The following is a 20,843-nucleotide window of genomic DNA, read 5'->3' as shown; positions in this document are numbered from 1 at the left end:
ACTAGATATAGATGCTGTGCACAGCTTGTGGCATGGCCATGGTACGGGGCCAGCCTCGGTCACTGCCGTCATGGTACGGGGTTCCTGTGTTTTTCACACTATTGACAAATGTGTCGCTTTACTGCCACCAACAGGAGAATGTGCGTATCGCCTCATCACTGATTAATGGTGGCAATGGACACTAAAGGGCGAGTGGCAGTTTTGAACCTTATGCCATATTGATCCAGTTAAAATGGGGCATGTTGGCCCTACCGTGGCCTAACGGTAGGGCACTCGTGCACTATGCGGCCGACCCGGGTTCCTTTGCCAGTCCTTCCCCGTCTCTCTCTCCCCACGCTTCCTGTCACCATCTTCACCGTGCCATCACAAATAAAGTCAAAAAGACCAAAAAATATCTTTTTTAAAAGATGGGGCAGGTTAACTAGGGATGACTTGACAAAACATCTGTTTACATCAGCTAGTTGAAACACCTGGTGAGTCTTATGTTCAATTTTACACTTTGATAATCAGACACTGCACTACGGTTCGAAAAAACAAGCAGTCCACCCCACTAAATGATCCATGCATGCTCTTTTTGTTGTGGTATGTTATGGGATTACATTGCCTATAGGCGGGGTGCCTGCAGGACTAGCGCACTAATACACTGTATTCTGCAATGTGTCAGGCAGTAAGAACCTCAAGTAAACCAACGTAAACATCTCAGAGACTCATCATTGTGCATGACTTTATTCTCAATAACACTTCAGCGACTTTGAGTGAAAAGCACTACATAAAACAAGTATTATTATTTTATTATTACTACAGCTCTTACAAATTTCAAAGTAGGCAAAGATTGATCTCAGTTTAAATGACCCCAGAGGATCGGTCACACCAGAAGAAGACTTATTTACTATTATTACCAAGGAGGTTATGTTTTCGTTACCTCCACCAAAGAGGTTACAGTTTTTGGTTGCGTTGGTTTGCTTGTCTGTCTGTCTATCTGGTTGTCAGTCAGCAGGATAACTCAAAAAGTTAAGAACAGATTTTGCTGAAGTTTTGTGGAGTTGTTGGAAATGACAAAAGGAACAAGTGATTAGTGAGAAGTGATTTTGGTGGTGATTCAGATTACGATCCGGATCCAGGATTAAAAAAAAGATTCTTCACGATTGCGGGATAGGGCGAATGTTAACATTCCAGTTTCTAACTCCACAAAAACAAGGCAAAAAGACTTGAAAAAAATAGGATGTAACATAGTGAAATAACCTAACACCTTGGCGGAGGCCTGCACTCTCGGAGTGCATTTCTAGTTTAAGATGTTTTTGGTCTTTCATGTCTTTATTCATATAGGACAATGTGAGAGGATGACAAGAAATGACTGGGAGAGAGAGAGAGAGAGAGAGAGAGAGAGAGAGAGAGAGAGAGAGAGAGAGAGAGAGAGAGAGAGAGAGAGAGAGAGAGAGAGAGAGGTAAGGAAGTAATGGGAAATCACCTCGCGCCCAAAGCTTCCCCCTTGAACTCTCTGTTGTATCAAGCGTCCCTGACATATAAGTGTTGTAATTATTATTATTTTTATTATTCCAGGAGATGACCTTTTGCTGGGTCCGTTACCTCTTGTTGCGTCGCGGATGATGTTGATGTCATGGTTCATCGCAGCACAGGAGGGAGTGATCTCCTCCTTCAGCACCATGGCTTCGATGCGCACCGTGAAACTGGATCAAATGAACACACACACACGCACACGCACACGCACACGCACACGCACACGCACACGCACACGCACACGCACACGCACACGCACACGCACACGCACACGCACACGCACACGCACACACGCACGCACACGCGCGCGCACACGTACGCACACACGCGCACGAACACACACACAATGAGGAGAATTTGAAGCAACTGTATGACGCCTTGACTCTAAAAATGGTATAAGAGACACACAAATTCACACACGTGAATGCGCGCGCACACACGCATGCGCACGCACGCACACACACACACACGAGGGGGAAGTCATACAGTAGTCTGTCGCTTGATCTATAGGTGAAGTGTAGTGTACATGGCTTGACCTTGGCACCTGCCAACTGGCCAAATGCTGATAAGACTTGGCTGCGGCTAGTAATAAACTCAGCTTCACTAGCCAATTTGGCAGGTAGCTTATTCCTTGGAATGTCATATCAGAGTAGTCTCTATTCTACTGTTTGCCCCTTGTGTATCAATTGTTTGCATTTAAGTTCAAGACAATGCTCAGTTACTTAGTTTCTATTTGTTTGATTCATTTCCATTTAGAGGGCCATGCACTCATCATCATGGTACAGAATAAAATCACATTTGTGGCTAGTAGAATAGCAAAATGGCTAGTGATTCGGGTAAACCATGAGTGAAAAATGTCAAGCGCTGGTAGTGTAGTGTAGTGTTGATAACACTGTGTTGTAGGTGCTGAGACAGCTAGAGGCCACTCACTTGGGCACCTGCATCAACAGATACATGAAGGAGTCCACCAGGGTCAGCTTACTGGCGTCCCCCTCAAAGGCCTGCAGCTTTTTCACCTAAACAAAAAGGTTAAACTTGTGATTTCATTTCACCTCAGCTGGCAGGTGCACAGGAGATGGCCCATGGGTCACTCATCAGACAAATTGAAAAAAAAACCTCTTGCACACTGAACATTTTGAGATTTTCTTTAATACACAACATTTTGGTCCTAGACCTCCATAAAGTAAATGATGAAGGTCTAGGAACAAAACGTAAATGTATCAAAGAAAACGGCAAAATGGTGAGTGTGTGGGGCTTTCTTCAAATGACCTTAACAACAGGTAAAATTAGGCTTTTGAACATTCTGACCAGAGTACACTCTTATGTCTATACTTGGATTCTGTTCAAAATTTGTACTGCAAGAAGGTACATGCCAAAACGCGTCTGTGCAAATAAAAGACACTTGATGCAAGGTGCGCCGGCCCCCTCTTGTGTTACATTTGAAGTTTCATTTGGGCCAGCACCCTCAAAGTAATTAATGCACCCTGCTACAATTGACCGTGTACAGGAATGACCAATATGGTTGCCTCACCTCGTCTGACTCTGGTAAGAGCTTGAGCAGGTCTCGAAGAAGTTCGGCCCCATACGCCTCGCTGTTGCCATAGCGAATATCTTCAATTATGGATTCATTTGACCTGGAAATGAAAACATGCGTCAGAAAAACCAGCAGTGGGACAGCAGCATCCCCCAGACACCCCACATTACTTATGCTTGGTCATATTCACCGCCATGTACTTTAGATTTATTATTGATTACAAATGTAAAGGAACTTGGGATGGGGATCACTGGAGAACAAATTAGTCCAGAAAGGTTCAGATGTTGGCTTCAGTGAGTTAAAAAAAAAAACAGGCACATATTTGATCCAACAAATGTATTCCACAGTTGAGCCTCTTGAGCAAGATTGGCAAATCTGGTCATTAATGAAATCTGCTGTGCTGACGGCATACGATGCAGAAGGAACACATGACAGGATTTTTCACTTTCAGAAGCTTTCTGGATTTCCACTCCTGGTCATGAATAATCATCAACAGTAGTTATTGATGATGAAATCATTGCTTCCCTCCATCTGATGTTGCTACAAGCATGAGGCTTTACCAGCTGTCAACGAAACCCCTAACGCCTCTCTCTCTATGGCTGTGACATGAGGTGATGTTTTTATAAACATCACATGTCATGGGGGACTCGAGTGTTTTTTTTTTACTTTGAAGAGCAGACTGCCCTCTGTTGTTGTGTGAAAAGTCACAGAATATGACCTGTGGTCATTGACCTATTGATAGCTTTAAAAATAAATGGCCGCCCCCTTAAAGCATGGATTGGAAGCTTTAATGTAGAAGAGTATGGGTTAGCTCCTCACACCACAATTCTGACCTTGGACTGCCCTCAAATGACCTTGACCATGTTTCAAACAGCCTCATCAACAAGAACATTATTATGAACTTGAACATGAATCTGATGACCAAGAGCACAGAGACTCAGACAAAAACATTGGACAAACTGATTCTGTATGGTCTTCGGCAAAGACTGGAACACCAGAAGATCATAAGTTCTTTTGCTTCAGGATAAGCATTCCATTAACTACTTCATGTCAGATAAGAGTGATTATTAGAGATCTCAAATGATGTAATTGCAATTCGATACAAATTAATTTGCGCAACCTCCACCCTTGAAAAACAATGACGACGGGTTCAAGTGATGACTGGTGCCTCACACCAAGATCAAACAGAGATGGGTGTTGTCCTCAACGCGTCCTTGCTGTTGCTGAAAACCCTCCATTCTCCTAACCATCTAACCCTACTTCCACTTACACCTTGTCCTTCAAGAGGCCCTACACGCACACGCACACGCACACGCACACAAAGTATGCAAAAAAGACACAATAGGTGGTTGAATCAGTATCAGAGGAAGAATTCCCAAATCAGATGAACACTGGGATCCAAAGAAGATGTTGAGAAATCTAAAATCCTTTTCAACGACAAGCCCTTGACAATAGACAATGTTCTCCTCTTACACAATTAAATGTCCACATTTTTGAAAAAGTTTTGGATTATGACAGGACAGCGAAGATGGACAGGAGAGCAGTGGGAGACAGAGATGGGGACGGACCGTGGAAGGATCTCTGGCTGACCAACCCAGGTCCCTGGACTTGTGGTTTGGCTCCTCAGCCCACTGCACCAAGGTGCCCCAACCAAATCTATTTCTTAGCAATTGAGGATCGTGGGAGAACTGCTGTATGCAACATAAAGTCCTACTCACTTCACAGTTAAGTGTCAGCAGCAATTTAATTCCCTGGGCTGGAGTGAAAAAAGGTATTCTTTATTTTTGCCCTTAATTCACCAGTACGCCCACTAAATCCAGATTTGTGGAATAAACATACCAACTGTAAAACCTGCAGCCTACCAAGCCGCACGTGGCATGTGTGACCCAGTCTTTCAATTTTGTTGTTGTATTAGCATTGTCATTTCAGATCAAAGCATTGCATTCCATTTCAATTTCTTTTAAAAATATATACGTATATTTAGGGGTTTTTTTGTCTTTATTTGATAGGACAGTGAAGACATTGATAGGAAGCGAGTGGGGAGAGAGAGACAGGGAGGGGTCGGCAAAGAACCCGGGCCGGAATCAAACTTGGGTCGTTAACGCCACGGTAGAGCTATTTCATTTCAATTTAGTTATACATTATGGGGGACCCTATCAGTGTTTTGCCCTTGGGCCCTGTGTGCTATTGTTCTGCCACTGGGTAGAGCTATTTAATTTCAATTTAGTTATAAATTATTCCAATTAACCGACTAATGTGATCATGTAAACATGCTCATAAGCTGAACAAAGATTCATATACAGAATAAACCCTTGTAAACAACAATGGCAGAAAAGAAACAGAAAAAACAAACAAAAAAACAGTGTTGACAAAAAGAAATTCATCATTGGATGTAAAGCAAAACACAGACAACTGAACAGCCATACATAAGCTCCAGTCAAAACAAATTCCTTCCATGTTACGTCAGGGCCAGTATAAAATACAGGTTGTCCTTCACCTTTTCTTTGCTTCTGAATTTGACCCTTTTTTGTTTGTCACGGTGGATGTGCAGTACAGGGCCCTGCCCTCCACACAAACCTATTTCATAACCACCACATGCAGCTCAGGAAAATCACCTCTTACTCCCCTGGCTCTTGGCCCTGCCTGGCCCATCTCAGCTGGACTCGGCAGGGGCAATTAAAAACAATCAGAAACATCAAGCGGAAGCCCTCCAGTAGATAATCCCATTTCGCGGCAACAAAGGAGATGTGGGAGGGAGATTGGGGAAAAGAGTGAGAGTTGGGCTCCTTTTTTTCTCAGGGATTAGGAGAGGAGGTGGAGGAGGAGGAGGAGGTGGAGGAGGTGAGGAGTGGGGGAATGATGCGGGGATATGAGCAGGGGTGGATTATGACTCCATGGGCCCCTGGGCCAGAGAAAAAGAAAGCCCCCCTCCCCCTCCATTGGTGTTGCTAGTTTACAAAAAGATTCAAGGTTTTCGGCCAGGTGTTAGAGACCCTGTGTTGTTCGGGGTTAGGGGGTATGTGACCGTATGAAAAACGAAATATAGAGTTGACCTTCAGGGCCCCTGGTCCGGGGCCCAGTAGGCCCATGCAATAATCCACCCTGTGAAAACCGTGCAGGCTCCTGCTTAGGTCTCCTGTGCGCTCACAACACACACAAAGGAAAGCCTTATTCTCTCCATGGGTCTCCTTAATATTGACAACCTTTGATACCACAGTGGCTCACAATTAATAAAAAACGAACGACACAGCCCACAGTTGAACAGACAGCCTTATGTGCACTTTCATTTATGGTGTTTAAAATTAAGACAAAAACTATTTTAGTCAAGGGTAGCCTGATAAATGAGCGTCTAATTTACACACATGTAACTTCATTATAGTAGCCTTGGACCATTTTTGTTTTGTTTTCAATTGTCAATATCTAGTGATGCAAAAGTTTCCAAAAGCCAGTTCACATATAGCTAATTCAGCTGATTCAAAAGTACTCACGCATAAGACACTGTAATAATCAATCTGTACCACAGTCTTAAACAACCTGGAAGATTCTAGAAGTTGACGTGGAGTAGATCTCAAACAAAAGCTCAAAAGCAAATTAAAGTCTGTGACAATGTTGAAGATTGATGAGAGTTGAGGGGATAAAAGCTCTGAGAGGTTTCCTTTAGTGTCTCACTCTCATTACAGAGTCCCCTGGGTCCAGAATCACGGCTGTATTTTTGTACCTCCTGCTGACTCAGTGTCCTTTTCGCTTGTTATCGAGGGAATATCAAAAAAGACGTCAGCCCAGGTCTCGAGAAATAATTAGGCTTTCCGAGGGTCTGCCGTCTCCTCGGGAGACATTTGCAGACATTTAAAGGTGCAGTGTTGTTCGCCTCAGAGAATGATGCAACAGAACAAAGTCAAAAGAGTTTGGTTAACTTGACTTCAATTAAGAGCTTGAGAGCACAAAGACTGAGACAGAAGTGAGCTGCAATACAGAAGGTCCGTCTAGCTCCAAAAAGAGGACTCACAACTCGACTATTATTGTCCAAGATGACCTGGATGAAAGGGAGTCTTCACGGACAAGACAAAACAAAACACAAAGACTGACAACACCTCACAGCATTGGAGAGGGAGAGAGTACTGAACATATGATTGTTCATTAGTCTTCAAGGACAAACAGCCAGAAAGGCAGAACACTGGGTGACAACTGGTGAGGAAGCAGCGCCTATATTCCCACAGCAAAGTGAATGCAGCGTCATCATAACCTAAAAACCTGTTTCCAAATATAAAACAGAGAGGCCACAATATGTGAATGTGTATGGGTATTAGTTTTTGGAAAATATCATCTGGTGAGGTGAGGAAAAAACTGAACAGACAATGGAGTTGTGAGGTTATTTATGAAGGAAGAAGGGGAGCAAAACCAAATATAGTGTCTCAGTCTAAACCATAAAGCACTGGGGTAGCAATGTATAAAATGAACCAAGCCCACAAAAGGCTTAGGAGCATTGAGAAGGAAAAGCAAGCTTTTTCTTGGGTCAGATAAGAACACGTGAACAGTCAATGAAGGTAGGAAGGAGGTTATTTCTTTTTTTTTTTTAAATATTTTTTGGGGCTTTTGAAGCCTTTACTTTTGTTGATATGAGACAGGACAGTGAAGGTGGTGACCGAAAGCGAGTTGGGAGAGAGAGAGAGACGGGGAAGGCTCGGCAAAGGGCCCGGGTCGGAATCGAACCCGGTTCGGCCGCGTAGCAGATGAGTGCTCTACTGTTAGCACCACGGTAAGGCTTGCAACCTTAACATAGTGTCTCAGTATAAAACTCATACTGTGGGACTGTGTTGGGGTGAAAGACATGGGTGCACTCCACAACAGTCACTGGTGGGAAAATGGAGCAGGATAATTATTCCATTTAGACTTTGAAATGTAATCTCAAAAGGCTCCAGACGGGAGGTTGGAGCTTTGGACACAAATTTTTGGATGGAAGCGGACATTTCAACAACACCACAGACACAAGTCTACCCGCAGAAATGGCAACGAATGGAATGGGTTATGGGCAGAAAAGTAAACATTTTGGACAGACCATTGCAAAGCCCCATGTCCTTAATCCAAACTACATGCAGGGTGGTTACAAGGAGGCCCAGAAACTTGGTTCTCAGGGACACTGCCAACAAAAGACTGGACAAAGTCTTCTAGGTGGCATTATATAAAGTGATTTCTGGGAATCGAACCCACAAACACTTTCCTCAGGTCTGTGTGTCCTATTACATAACAAACTGTAACCTTTGACTCTGAAAGGTAGGCTACACTTTGACTACTGCTATTCAACATCAATAAAATAAAAAACAATGTGGAGGCTTTCACTGAGATTGTGTACGTAAAGATCAACAGATCATACAGTATTACCGCAATTCGATTAAAAGTAACACCCACTCTTTTGTCACTACATTCCCTTAGTCACGTAATTCAATGATGAGCAGTTGAGACCAATAATTTACTGAGAGACGTCACCAATATTATCAACCCACTACAGCATGATGAGGTCTAAAACCACATACATGCAACAATACATCCAACACCATCTGAATGGGGGAATGTTTAGCACGTCTATCAGACTAGCCAACACAAAAGGACATTATCCAACACAAAACAAAGCAGGACATGGTCTGGCCTGGCCTGGTGCGAGGAGAAAAGGATTCACCCTGGGAAGTGGGACAAACACTGCACCAGAGCCGCGGCCTAGAAGGCACTTACCACCAGCAGCTGAACCTAACGAGCCACAGAGACAGACAGGTTGTGGTAAACATGCAGTGCTCTTGCAGAGAGGGGGTCTGCCATTTCTTTATGGAGTAGCCTAAAGATGATGGCTGTCTGACACTGCAGAGCAAACGATCGCACCGGGAAAACACAATTCCACAACCTGTCACGAGAACTGAAACAAATAAGTCCTACTGGTAGCTCTCAGCAAGGCTTATACATTACAGTTGCAGAGACCATGTCTGCCTTTCTCACACTACACTGTGCAGAGGAGGAGAGAGGAAGTAGAGCCTGCCACAAGAAGGCAGGCACTGAAGTGCATCTGATAGCAAACTGCAACTCAAACCAGTAAACAGTGTATCCTTTTTGAGGCAAACACGGTTGGCTACCTTCCTCATACTGGCAAGGGAAGGGATCAAAAGAGAAAAAAAAACGTGATTCTACATTCAAACACAGGAATGAAGGCACTTAAGTAAATCCTACTGAGAGCAAAGTATCACACTTTTCTGCAAAAGAAATACATAGCAATACCTCAAATAGAAAACATAATGCCAAGGGATTTCAAGGACCTACGGTGTATGGTGTATGGTCTTGGATTAAGAGAGCATCACCAGCACCATAGTCTCAGACAAATGAGTACAGGAGAGGGGGCCCAATATTGGGTCCTCATTACATTGCATCTATTGGACTGGGGGGGGGGGGGCTTTCAGATGCCTTTGTCCTGGGCCCAGCCAAAGCTGTCAGTGGCCCTGACCCCAGGTCATATTAATCCGGCCGTGGGCATGGCATCACTGGCAAAGCTGTGGTTGGCATTCAAACTAGTTAAACGGTTTACCTGCACACAACAGGCCAGCACAGTCATGTCGTCAATGTGCTAAGTCCACCTTAAGTACTCGCTATACAGATTCAAACAGAAAACAAACTTGTTAGGGACATGACCCAGTTACAATTTTTCCCTATGGTGCGATGCTAACGTTTCTGCTGCTAGGTGGCTTTGTCAAGTCACTAGGCTACGGTCTTGCTAGATTTGGTATGCAAAAGAATGCACAGAGAGAGAGGAGAGAGAGAGAGAGAGAGAGAGAGAGAGAGAGAGAGAGAGAGAGAGAGAGAGAGAGAGAGAGAGAGAGAGAGAGAAGACAATATAAAGCCATAACAATGGAAACATTACATTCTCTTAATCATTGCCTCGTGTCTTCAACAGCATATTTCATAAAGCAGCTTAGAACTGTCCGTGTCTACATGGGACAGCCTAGGGATGCTCACCGTGTCCACCTTGGGAGAGAACCTAATGACTGTTTCATGTCACCACACTTCAGGGAGGGAGTCTTAAGGGGGAAGAGGCCTTACAACTCTGTTTCTCCAAGCATTAGAGCAAGTCGATGGATATTGATTTTTTTTTCCCTTTCTCCTGGAATTCCATCGACTTACCTTGACTCACGTTCAGTCCTGGCTTAAGCAAACGGATCTGCAAAGAGTGAAGAATGACCCCTATGATCAATACTAAATTAACTGGTGTGAGTTCATAATCATTTGCAGTGCATTTTACTCACTTTGCTAGGAAGGTCAAAAGTACCGCAGGGATAATAACAATTAGATCATTAGAGCCTTTTCTTGCAGCATCAGCAAAGCAGCTATGGGGACATTAATTTTACATGTGGGGCCTTTAGTTCACCACGTGAAGTCCCACAAGCAAGCGCTGCACAACAAATACGATAAAAATGTCAAGAAATAAAATGAAATCAATCATACAAAACAAACAACAGCCAGACTGCAGAAGTCTCAAGTATAAGGGATTCTACTTTAATGCTAACTGATCTGTAAGATTGCTGAGAACAGTGCAACACACAAATCTCAAGTCACGTGCAAACCGTGCAAAAACCAAACCAGCTTCCAATTGACCGACTGACCAATGTAGTGCCATATAGAGTTGCTGCACATGACTAACAAGGGAAAGGTACCCAGGATGCGACGTGTGTGTGTGTGTGTGTGTGTGTGTGTGTGTGTGTGTGTGTGTGTGTGTGTGTGTGTGTGTGTGTGTGTGTGTGTGTGTGTGTGTGTGTGTGTGTGTGTGTGTGTGTGTGTGTGTGTGTGTGTGTGTGTGTTGGGGGGGGGGTGGGGGTTGTGTATTTTATAACACCACTTTTACACATGGTTTTTGGGGATATTTCCCAGCCCTAACCCATCTCGGTCTTCACTTCTTAGCATCCTTCACACCATCCTATCAAAACAACAGCCCCAAAAACGAACCTTATTTAGCTTACTTATTTTATGAAAGTCTTTAATTTTGGAGAGACTGAAAGCACTGACTGGGATTGGAGCAAAACAATTAAAAAAAACGAAACACAGCACGCACAGAGTTAACCGTGAAGTGCACCTCGACCTGGCCAAACACACGCACACCACCGAGGGATCAATGTGCCCTAGCACGACCCGGTGGCCGCCAGGATTAGCCTGCTTGCAGACTGCTTGGACCAGGCCACGCCATGCCAGGCCTGTTGCGGCAAGAGAGGAAACAATCAGGTGCTTCATACTAGATGAAGAGGACGAAAAACAATCTGACTAGTGTTTGTGGAGCTTGTACTGTAGGTTACCATGAGAGAGATTGAGCATGTGCACCCTTTCCTGCTGTTGATACATTGTAGCGCTTGTGGTGGAACAGGTGAATGTTGAGGAGAGGCGAGGAGAGGAAGAGTATGGTCAAAAAGAGGGCAATAGAGAAAGGAAGAGAAGAGATAAGGGTAGGAAGAGAGGAAGTCATCTTTACTAAGAGGCCTTCACCACTTACACCAAATATTGAGCTTGATTTTACTTTCCACAGAGGAATACAAAGAAACCACATCAGCTGACCACAAGCCACAGCAGTTTTTAACAGTAACGTTGCGTACCATGGACAGTAAAAACAGACACCACAGTTTTTAACCAAAGTGCCTCGAAAATAGGAGAGAATATTGGCCAGAAAAGCACATTGCCACTGATAAAGCATATAATTCTGTTCCATGGGCAGTGCAGATCACCCCTCAGCCCAGTAGATGTATAAAACAGTGGTGGCCACAGTAGTGGATTACTTCTATTAAGACTTTTTCTCCAACTAATTTAATGTTTGTATGGCATGTATGCAGATGGGAGCAATGTGTTTGATCTGTCTAATCTGTCTGTATGCATTGCATATGTATACAATGTGTTTGCCATTTTGGGGAGCAGGTGCTGAAGGGGGGGATTTGGAGTATAGAACCTATTTATTATTTCGGGGCACAATTTTTTCGTCGTGAAGAATTTATAGATTATCATGTTAACATGGACCACAGTAAATTGTGACAAAAAAAGTTCAAAAAATAACTTTCAAAAAGGTTTTTTTGTCCAGCAGGGCAAAGAGCAGGTGCTTTAGCACCACCCTAACTGTGCACGCCTATGCCTGTCATGCAATGTGTGTTAAATGCAATATTATGTGTAGGCAGTAGAGGATGACATTTTTCGGGAATTCCCGTGGGTCCCGCGGGTCCTGCAGGAGTCCCACGGGATGGGAGTCAAAATTCAAAGATGAACGGGAGTGGTCAGGAGCGGGAATAAAGATGAATGGGAGCGGGCAGGAGCGGGAATAAAAATGAACGAGAGCGGGAATGCTCGCTTATTTTTTCATTAAAAAAGCCTAGGTTTTTTGATGAAACGGGAGTGGGATTGATTTTGAGTGGGAGTGGGCAGGAGTGGGAAACATTCTTTTCAGGAGTGGACGGGATGGGATTTGTTTTTTTTACTCCAGTCCGGGATGGGATTTTTTTTCTGGGGCCGGGATGGGACGGGAGTGAAAATCCACTCCCGTGTCAAGCTCTAGTAGGCAGCTCAGGATCCATAAAGTAACTCAACAATTAATTTTGGTCAAAAAAGGTAAAACCTCCGAGTAATGAAGACTCAATAAATTCCAAACAAAGCACAGAGCTCTGTTTATTTCAGGAAGCATGTGATCACGTTTGCAGTGAGATTAAAGCTTTTCCCACCTTTCTGTGTCAATTCTCCCACGACAATGGCATGCATATGGCTATACTATGCATTTAAGGAGTGAGCAAGCTGTCTTTGGGATCAAGGTTCTTTGGCTTTTACGGATATGCTTTGACAATGATTGTTACACATCACATGTGTCATGTGAGCATGTCAAATGATAAGGTGCAGCAAACAGGAAAACTTGCCGGTACAGTTTGCCTGTGTTAAATTACAATGTACAACACAACAGAGTTCATTCAAACTCAACTGATCCTTGATCCTATGCCGTCAAGTCAAGTCAAGTCAAGTCAAGTAGGTTTTATTGTCAATTTCTTTACATGCACTGGTCATACAAAGAATTTGAACACTCATCGAACACTCATCTATACCTCACAATGAAAGTTATAGATTCAAGATTGTTTTATTGGTCCTGAAAGAAGGAAATTCGTACGCACACACTTTCATCAGGTCAAACTCAGAGTAAGTGGTGATTCACAAAATAGTCAAACAGTCAAGTAAAAAATGGTCTTAACAAGCTCTTTTCCCCAGCAAAAACCCAAGCTCAAAACAACACTCTCTTCTCAGTACACTCACCACCTTCTCTGAGTGGAATTACTTGAGGGGTCAGTGACTTGATCTCACACCTACTGCTGTGGGGACCTGGCTAACAGCTTACACACCTGCACTCATGGCTCAGACTGACCTGTGGCTGGAGCTCACTGAGGGGAGGACATCACTCACATTCCTTCCAGCCCAGCGATTCTCAAACTATAGGCCGGGGGCCCCACTGGTGGGCCTTGAAGGTATGGCAAGTGGGCCTTGAAATCATTTTCTAAAAATGAAAAATAATACTTGTGTGTGTGTGTGTGTGTTGCTGTTGACAATGTATTATTGTTTATTGGGTCAGAGATGAGACCCGGACATTTATGTAATGAGTTTAATGATTTCAAGTGGGTCCTACATTGGAGAAGATTGGGAACCCCTGTTGTAGCCCACACCTGCAGCCGGCATCCAGCAGCCGCCTGGGCGTGTTTATACCCAAACACCTGACATGACGGCGGAGAACATGGCGTGTCACGCAAACGGCACCACTGGACCAAAACGGTGAATGACTGGTTACCCTTCGTAGGCCTCAACCAGGATAGCTGAAGAAGGGGGTGGCGGACGGCAAAGGGGTCAGTGTTTCCGGGCCCAGGGAGAGGGGGGACCCCAGAATTGGGTCCTCATTACATTGTATGTGAGTAACGTAAACCTTAACATATGTATTGGGTGGGGAGGGTGGATGACTTTGTCCCAGGCCCACCCAAAGATGTGAGTGACCCTGGCCGTCAAGAGGTTCAAGCCAAAAGGCCATAGTGTGGAGGTAAAAAAAAATGTTAGTTACGTAAGTGTAATGTAACGTAAATGTAAGGTATGTATTGGGTCTGTCTCGGTCCCACTGAACCTCAAGGGAGTCAAGTCAGGAACCCCTCCCCATTCATGGCCTCCCCGTGCCATAGTGTGGAGGTATCACAGCAGCTCACACTCGCTCCCTTTGAGCTTTGAGATCATTTGCCTCATTAAGGCAAGTCACGTCAGACTTTTGACAGGGCAGGGGTGGGGGAGAGGGCCGGTATTCTCATCCTCACATGAATGGACTTAGATGCATCATGCCTTCTTCAAACCCCAGTGTCATGGTGGGCAGTAAGGCAATCAGGAAATCCCTGTGGCCTCAGGATGCCTGACGCCTGCTACTTTAGTGAAGTGAAGTGAAAGCCCAACTGGGAAACTCCAACTCCCATTGTCATTGTGACACAGCACTCCACAGCACACAAGTGTTCCCTGCACACAACGAAATTGCATGTATGCCTCACCCGTGCAATGGGGCAGCCCCCAATGGCGCCCGAAAGGGAGCAGTGTGGCGGGACGATACCATGCTAAGGTACCTCAGTCATGGAGGAGGATGGGGGAGAGCACTGGCTAATTAGTCCCCCCACCAACCTTCAGTGGTCGTCCCCAACCCACCAAATTCACTGTGGGCTTACGCACTACAATCACTGCTGGCATTTCCCATTGTGCATCTGACACGACTACAGTGTAACAAACAACACTAGATGGAAACACACACAATCACTTTGTCACAGAGTCTGCAGACAGTAAATGTATGTTCATGATCCACAGTAAGCACTGTAGGCCTACTCACTATGACAGACTTTCGTTGTGTGCTCCTCACATGATAGGACTACAATACAACCACATAATAAGACCAAATGGCTACCCCTCCAGGAGCACTGTATTCATATGTGAGGAGTCCCAGTATAGTATAGTCACCAAATCACAGTTGCAAATCAGAGTGCAAAAACACTAGTCAGTATGTCAGATCTTCTCTCTGTACTGCATGTCCAACTACCACCAAAGGTAAACACACTACCACGTTGTCCCAGACTCAGCCAAGGCATATACTCTACATGGTCCACTCCACATTGCACTGAAGGTCTACTCTCTGTGTCAGAATTGGCACTCGCATCACGAGTACAGTCCAGTTCACAACAAATGGAAACACATTGTTCTTTGTTCCATTATTTAAAGTCAGTCAATGCGATATTACTATGAGAAAAATCAATTTTTCATGTGCATTTAGTGGACATTATGACCTTGACCTCTGAATGCACTCACCATGCCCAGGGACGGATTGCTGCACGGGCCAACTGGGCCCAGGCTCAGGGGCCCAAGAGTCAAGAGGGTCCTGAAGCTCTAGCCTCTATATTTGCATTTTCATATTGCATTAAAATCACTTATACATTTTCTTGGGGGAAAAGGCCACACTCCCCGACAACATAGATCCTCACACCTTGCCTGAAAACTTGAATTGTTTTGTAAACTAGCAACACCCACTGAGGGGGGCCTTTCTTGACATCTGGCCAAGGGGCCCATGGAATCATAATCTGTCCCTCACTATGCCAGACAGACCATTTGTGCTACTTAAATAACAGCGATAAAAGTGCAACCCACATCAAATGGAAAGACGTCATCACTTTGTCCCAGACTCTGCAGGCAGTCAATGCCACACACATGGACGAAGGATCTGCTTTTGTGATGTTTTTAGAGGACATTCATGGTGTTATCCATGATTTGATTGCATTGCAATGGCACAAACACACTAAAAGCAACTACAGCAACACAGGCGACAGAAATAATGGCCTTTGAATGGCGAAGCTGGTGACACAAGAGACAAAAGTGATTTGGGCGACAAGAGGCGATTTGAGCGACTTGATCGATAGTTTGTAGTTGAACTTCAGTGGATATTATGCTACAGTACAGGCCAAAAGTGGGGACTCACCTTCTCATTTAATCAATTCTCTTTATTTTTGTGACTATTTACAGAACTTAGCACATTTTCAGGGAGGGCATCAAAACTGTGAATGAACACATGTATAATTATGTGCATAACAAAAAAATGAAAATATATAAAAACAATATATCAAAAATGCCAAACAGTGACGTCAACACAGGAAAAATGAGGGCCCCTCATGTTTCAACAAGCTTATTTGTGCGTCTATTTTCAAGTAAAAATACCCAGTCAATCTTAGTCAAGTCAATTTGAATTGATACAAGTAATACAAGAGAGATTTTCTTGTTCCGATAATGGGTCACTTGGTCAGCATAGCTGTTTATCTAGGTAAAACAGTGATGCAAAAAGTAAAAGTAAAAGTGAAAAACCCTGCCACAGATTCCCTCCAACACAGGTTTGACCCCTCCAAGTAACTGGCTATGACTCAATAACAGATCAAGAAAATGTCTGTAAAATGCTTGTATTGGCAAGTGTTTAAAACTAGGTTTTAGGTCTCAAAATTCTAGTTCTACAATTCTAGTGAGTTAATGAAGGACTTTAATGTTCAATTAGAATTAACATGATTGACTGGGAATTTTTATTTGAAAATAGACAAAAATAAGCTTATTGAAATGTGTGGGGCCATCAGTTGTGCTGTGTTGACGTCAGGTGGATAGACAGCTGACATTGCTGTTGGACAATGTTGCTGTTGGATTATATTTTTTGGTAAGCACGTAATTCTCCATGTGTTCAATCACAGTTTTGATGCCCTGCATGAAAAAACACAATGAAAATCCACGAAAATAAAGAGAATGCCTGAATGAGAAGGTGAGTCCACACCTTTGGCCTGTACTGTATGTTATGTTTGCATTCTGCTTTTAACGCTGTCGCTTTTATCACTCATGACGCTTTTGCTATGAAGACCGTCCAGCGACTCTTTGTAGCTTTGGATTCTTCTGGTGTGGGATAAGAGGACTAGAATATTGAGACTGTACTTACTTTTTGAACTGCTTGAGGAAAATGCCCACATTCATGCTCCTTTTGGAATCCAGGATATTGATCTACAAGGACAAAGAGGAAGGGAGGTCAAACCATAAATAAATGTCCCTTTCAGTTCACATAAAGTATGACACCTTAAAACTACACAACAACTTTAATGAGAATGAGACACCTGAGAGGGCGTGGTGCTTAACTGCCATTGGGGGGTATTCGTCTATTGCCATTGGAAGGCTTATGATGAGGTCCAGGGAGAGTTTGTTCAAAAAAGGTTGAGAACCACTGAGATACAGTGAGTGTGTGTGTGTGTGTGTGTGTGTGTGTGTGTGTGTGTGTGTGTGTGTGTGTGTGTGTGTGTGTGTGTGTGTGTGAGTGTGAGTGTGAGAGTGTGAGAGAGAGAGAGAGAGAGAGAGAGAGAGAGAGAGAGAGAGAGAGAGAGAGAGAGAGAGAGACAGACAGACAGACAGACAGACAGCGGTGTCAAACTGGCGGCCCTCACCTCCTCTTTGGTCTCTTTGAAGGCGGTGCCTCGGGCCCTCAGGCTGCCCCCTGACTTGGTCCTGGTGCTCGTCAGCGACGTCAGGGGCTCGTCCTGCTGGCCGAACAGCTCCTCAATGGAGCGCACATCAATCTTGTACTCCTCCTTGGCGCCGCTGGCCCGCCCGATGGTCCACAGGTTGGGCTTGCCGCCCCGCGCCCGCACCCGCTCCTCCGGTATGGGCTTCCAGAAGAAGCTGCGCACCCGGCGCTTCTTGATCTGCTGCCCGGGGAGAGGCGGAGGGAGACCCATGCCTGGGAGCAGGAGAGGTGGGGGCGGGGGTGGTAGTGGTGGTGGCGGCGGAGGAGGAGGAGGTGGTGGAGGAGGAGGTCCGATGGAGGGAGGTGGTGGAACAGGGGGGTGGGATGTTGAAGATGGAGGTGGAGGGGATGATGGAGATTGGGGAGGGGGTGGAGATGGGGCTGACGGAGAGAGTGCAGCAGCAGCAGCAACAGCAGGCTGGAGCATCGCGGCTGATTGGTCCGTGGTCCCGAAGGACTCCCTCTCACTGGCTGCTGCGGATATCGCACTCATGACGAGCATCACAGGGATTGGTGGGTCGGCTCGCGAGAGGGGCGGGACAATGGCTGTCGATAAGTCATTGGGCCGTTCTGGTGGCGGGGGGAGTGGCTAAAGTCACTGTGGTGGTGGTGGTGGTGGTGGTGGTGCGGTGGTCGGGATGGCCTGGTCATAACGTCTGAGCATCCAGGGTCGTCGCCGTCGTCATTCTAGCTGCTTCTTGTGTTTCAAGGTTAGAGTCTTTGCATGAATATGCAGGGTCATGAGTCAAAAGATGGTTAGAACTAATCCATGAGGTTCCTTCTGCAGAAAGGCAAGAAAATGAAACAAAAAACACATCTTAAATAAATTTTTTCAAACCAGTGACATCACTGAATGTCAAGCATCATAGTCATTCTAGGTCAGGGGTGGGGGACCGTTTTCATTTGAAGGCCACTTAAGATTTTAAATTCAAGTCCTCCAAGGGCCGTCCTATGAACCCAAACCAGGATTTCCCCCTGCACTTTAGGCCTATATTGAAGGTGGCCCCCCATAAAACAGATCCCACCTTCAGTAGGCCCCCTGAAAATATGACTTAATTGAATTGCAAATGTAATTTCCAAGAATTATTTACATATTTTATGCATAACCTTAAAATTACATTGGGGGCCGGAAAAGACTACCTCAATGGCCGTAAAAGGGGTTCCCCACCCCTTTTTTAGCCGTTTCTCTGTTTCAGGGTTAGGATCTTTGCAAGAACATGCAGCGTCATAGGTCAAATACAGCACAGCTGGGGTTAAAACTACAGAGGAGGTCTTTCTGCAACAACACCATAACACAAAACAAAACATAAACATACAGTACATCTTTTAAAGAACACTTCAAACCATCAACACATTTGTTGAGTGGAAAACAGTGCCTTTAGATCCATATCAGTGCACCGCTTTAAAGGGGGCCTTGGGTATAAACCGCCATTGGCTTGTGACCGCTCAAAGAGTAGGTAAGGTGTGTGCGTGTGTGCGTGCACGTGTGTGCGTGTGTGCACAAACTTGATCTGGGCCCACACCAGTCACAGACATACAACATACGTACACACAGCACAACCACAACACTCGTGGTCATGTTAAGCATTCTGTAAGTAGGATTTGGATTTGGCCATATTATTACAAGACTACAAACCCAGACTTCAAACCCCGGCCCCGGCACTCTTTTGAAGCCCTTGTGTTCACGGCAAGCTAGTATGAAAAGCATATATGATTAAGCCCTGCATTGGAGGTCTAGTGTTTTTTTCCCCTCCCCTCTCTTTTCTTTTCCAGAACAACCCTTTCATGTGCCTACGTATTTGTGTTCTATAATTAACTGAATCCTAAGAGAGGGCGAGTACACACGCACAACAAAACGACGAGGAACACCTATAGAGGTTCTACGACCGTGTCATGTGACTCATCCACACGCTTTATTTAAACAAAAGCAGGACGTAGATAGCTGACTAATGTCGGGAGGACTGACCACACCCTGAAAACAGGAAAAAAGAAGGGAAGAGAGGAAGAAAAGAGGAAGAGAGGGGGAGAAAAGAGGGAGACAAGGGGGATACAAGTATTTATTCATCCCATCCGGAGCTTATTTATTCATGAGATGTATCCTCATAACGAGAAGCTAGTGTGCATTTTAAAAGACACTTAAACTCACTGACGCGTTCAGAAACACACACACACGCGCACACAGACACAGACACAGACACAGACACAGACACACACACACACAGCTACAGACACACACGTAGAAACACAAAGTCCCTTTCTTGCTCACAAACACTGTCACACAGACACACAGACACACAGACACACACACTTACTAACACTTAAATTCACACAGAACACCATGTCTCATCATTTATTTAAATCCATAGGATGAGGAGCGGTGGAGGATGACTGGCTCTTACACACCGGTTAAAGCTTTCAAGGGATGGATGGGGTGTTACTCTGTGTGTCTGCAAATATTTTTTATTTGTGTGTGTGTTTTTTTATGACTGTCTAAGGACAGTAGTAAACACCCCGACAGCAGATATATTAGTCTAGCGTGCTTCCTCTTTACTTCCCGAGACTGTCAGTCTGTGTTAGTGTGATGGAGACCCTAAGGCTATGGGGTTTACTCACTGTACCATTCATCATGCGGGAGCATCAGGCTTTTGAATTTGGGACATCAATTAGTTCACAGACACATAGACACACAAACATATACACACATGCTTGCATGCCAATACACACAAACCAGTGGTGGACAGTAACGAAGTAAATGTAATTCGTTACTGTACTTAAGTAACATTTCCATACTTTCATACTTTACTCAAGTAAATTAAGGTGAATTAATTCATTTTTAATGCCCTGATCAAATTAAATCTGAGATTTCACGCTTGTGTGAAGAAAGTGAAACTGAATCCGATTGGCAGACTCAGAGATTCGCCATTGTGATTGGTTGTAATGTGTCTCACGTGACAACAAGCTCAGATTTACCGGTAGTTTCAGAAGGAAAACGAGCAGAGCAAGACCACTGATGTGTCCACTGTTGCGACTTGAGAGAATTGAAATAAGTAGAAACGGTACTTTCTAGTAACATGCGGAAAGCACAGCAAAACAATAAAGCGGCGACAATAACATTGTTAGAGTGTATTAATCTGCACGTTGTATTCGTTGTGTGAGGGGGGAGAGGTTTAGCTCGCAGGCTGCACTCGCCTGACAAGACGA

General features: G+C 44.6%; 1 protein-coding gene across 2 annotated transcripts in view; it reads right to left on the bottom strand.

The window, feature by feature from the left end:
• The window catches only part of LOC134436893 (FH2 domain-containing protein 1-like), a 44,411-nt gene that overhangs the window by 8,816 nt on the left and 14,752 nt on the right, over window positions 1-20,843 (bottom strand). For both annotated transcript variants that reach the window (XM_063186217.1, XM_063186219.1), the window contains exons 2-6: window positions 17,563-18,423; window positions 17,067-17,128; window positions 3,050-3,152; window positions 2,449-2,534; window positions 1,588-1,688 (exon numbers count right to left, since the gene is read on the bottom strand). In XM_063186217.1, the coding sequence (XP_063042287.1) occupies window positions 1,588-1,688; window positions 2,449-2,534; window positions 3,050-3,152; window positions 17,067-17,128; window positions 17,563-18,144 (934 nt within the window). In that variant the 5' untranslated portion in view covers window positions 18,145-18,423. The remainder of the gene's footprint in view (window positions 1-1,587; window positions 1,689-2,448; window positions 2,535-3,049; window positions 3,153-17,066; window positions 17,129-17,562; window positions 18,424-20,843) is intronic.

This window comes from Engraulis encrasicolus, chromosome 21 (genome assembly GCF_034702125.1).
Source record: "Engraulis encrasicolus isolate BLACKSEA-1 chromosome 21, IST_EnEncr_1.0, whole genome shotgun sequence".
Lineage (NCBI taxonomy): Eukaryota > Metazoa > Chordata > Actinopteri > Clupeiformes > Engraulidae > Engraulis > Engraulis encrasicolus.
This window is presented reverse-complemented; position numbering and strand designations above follow the sequence as displayed.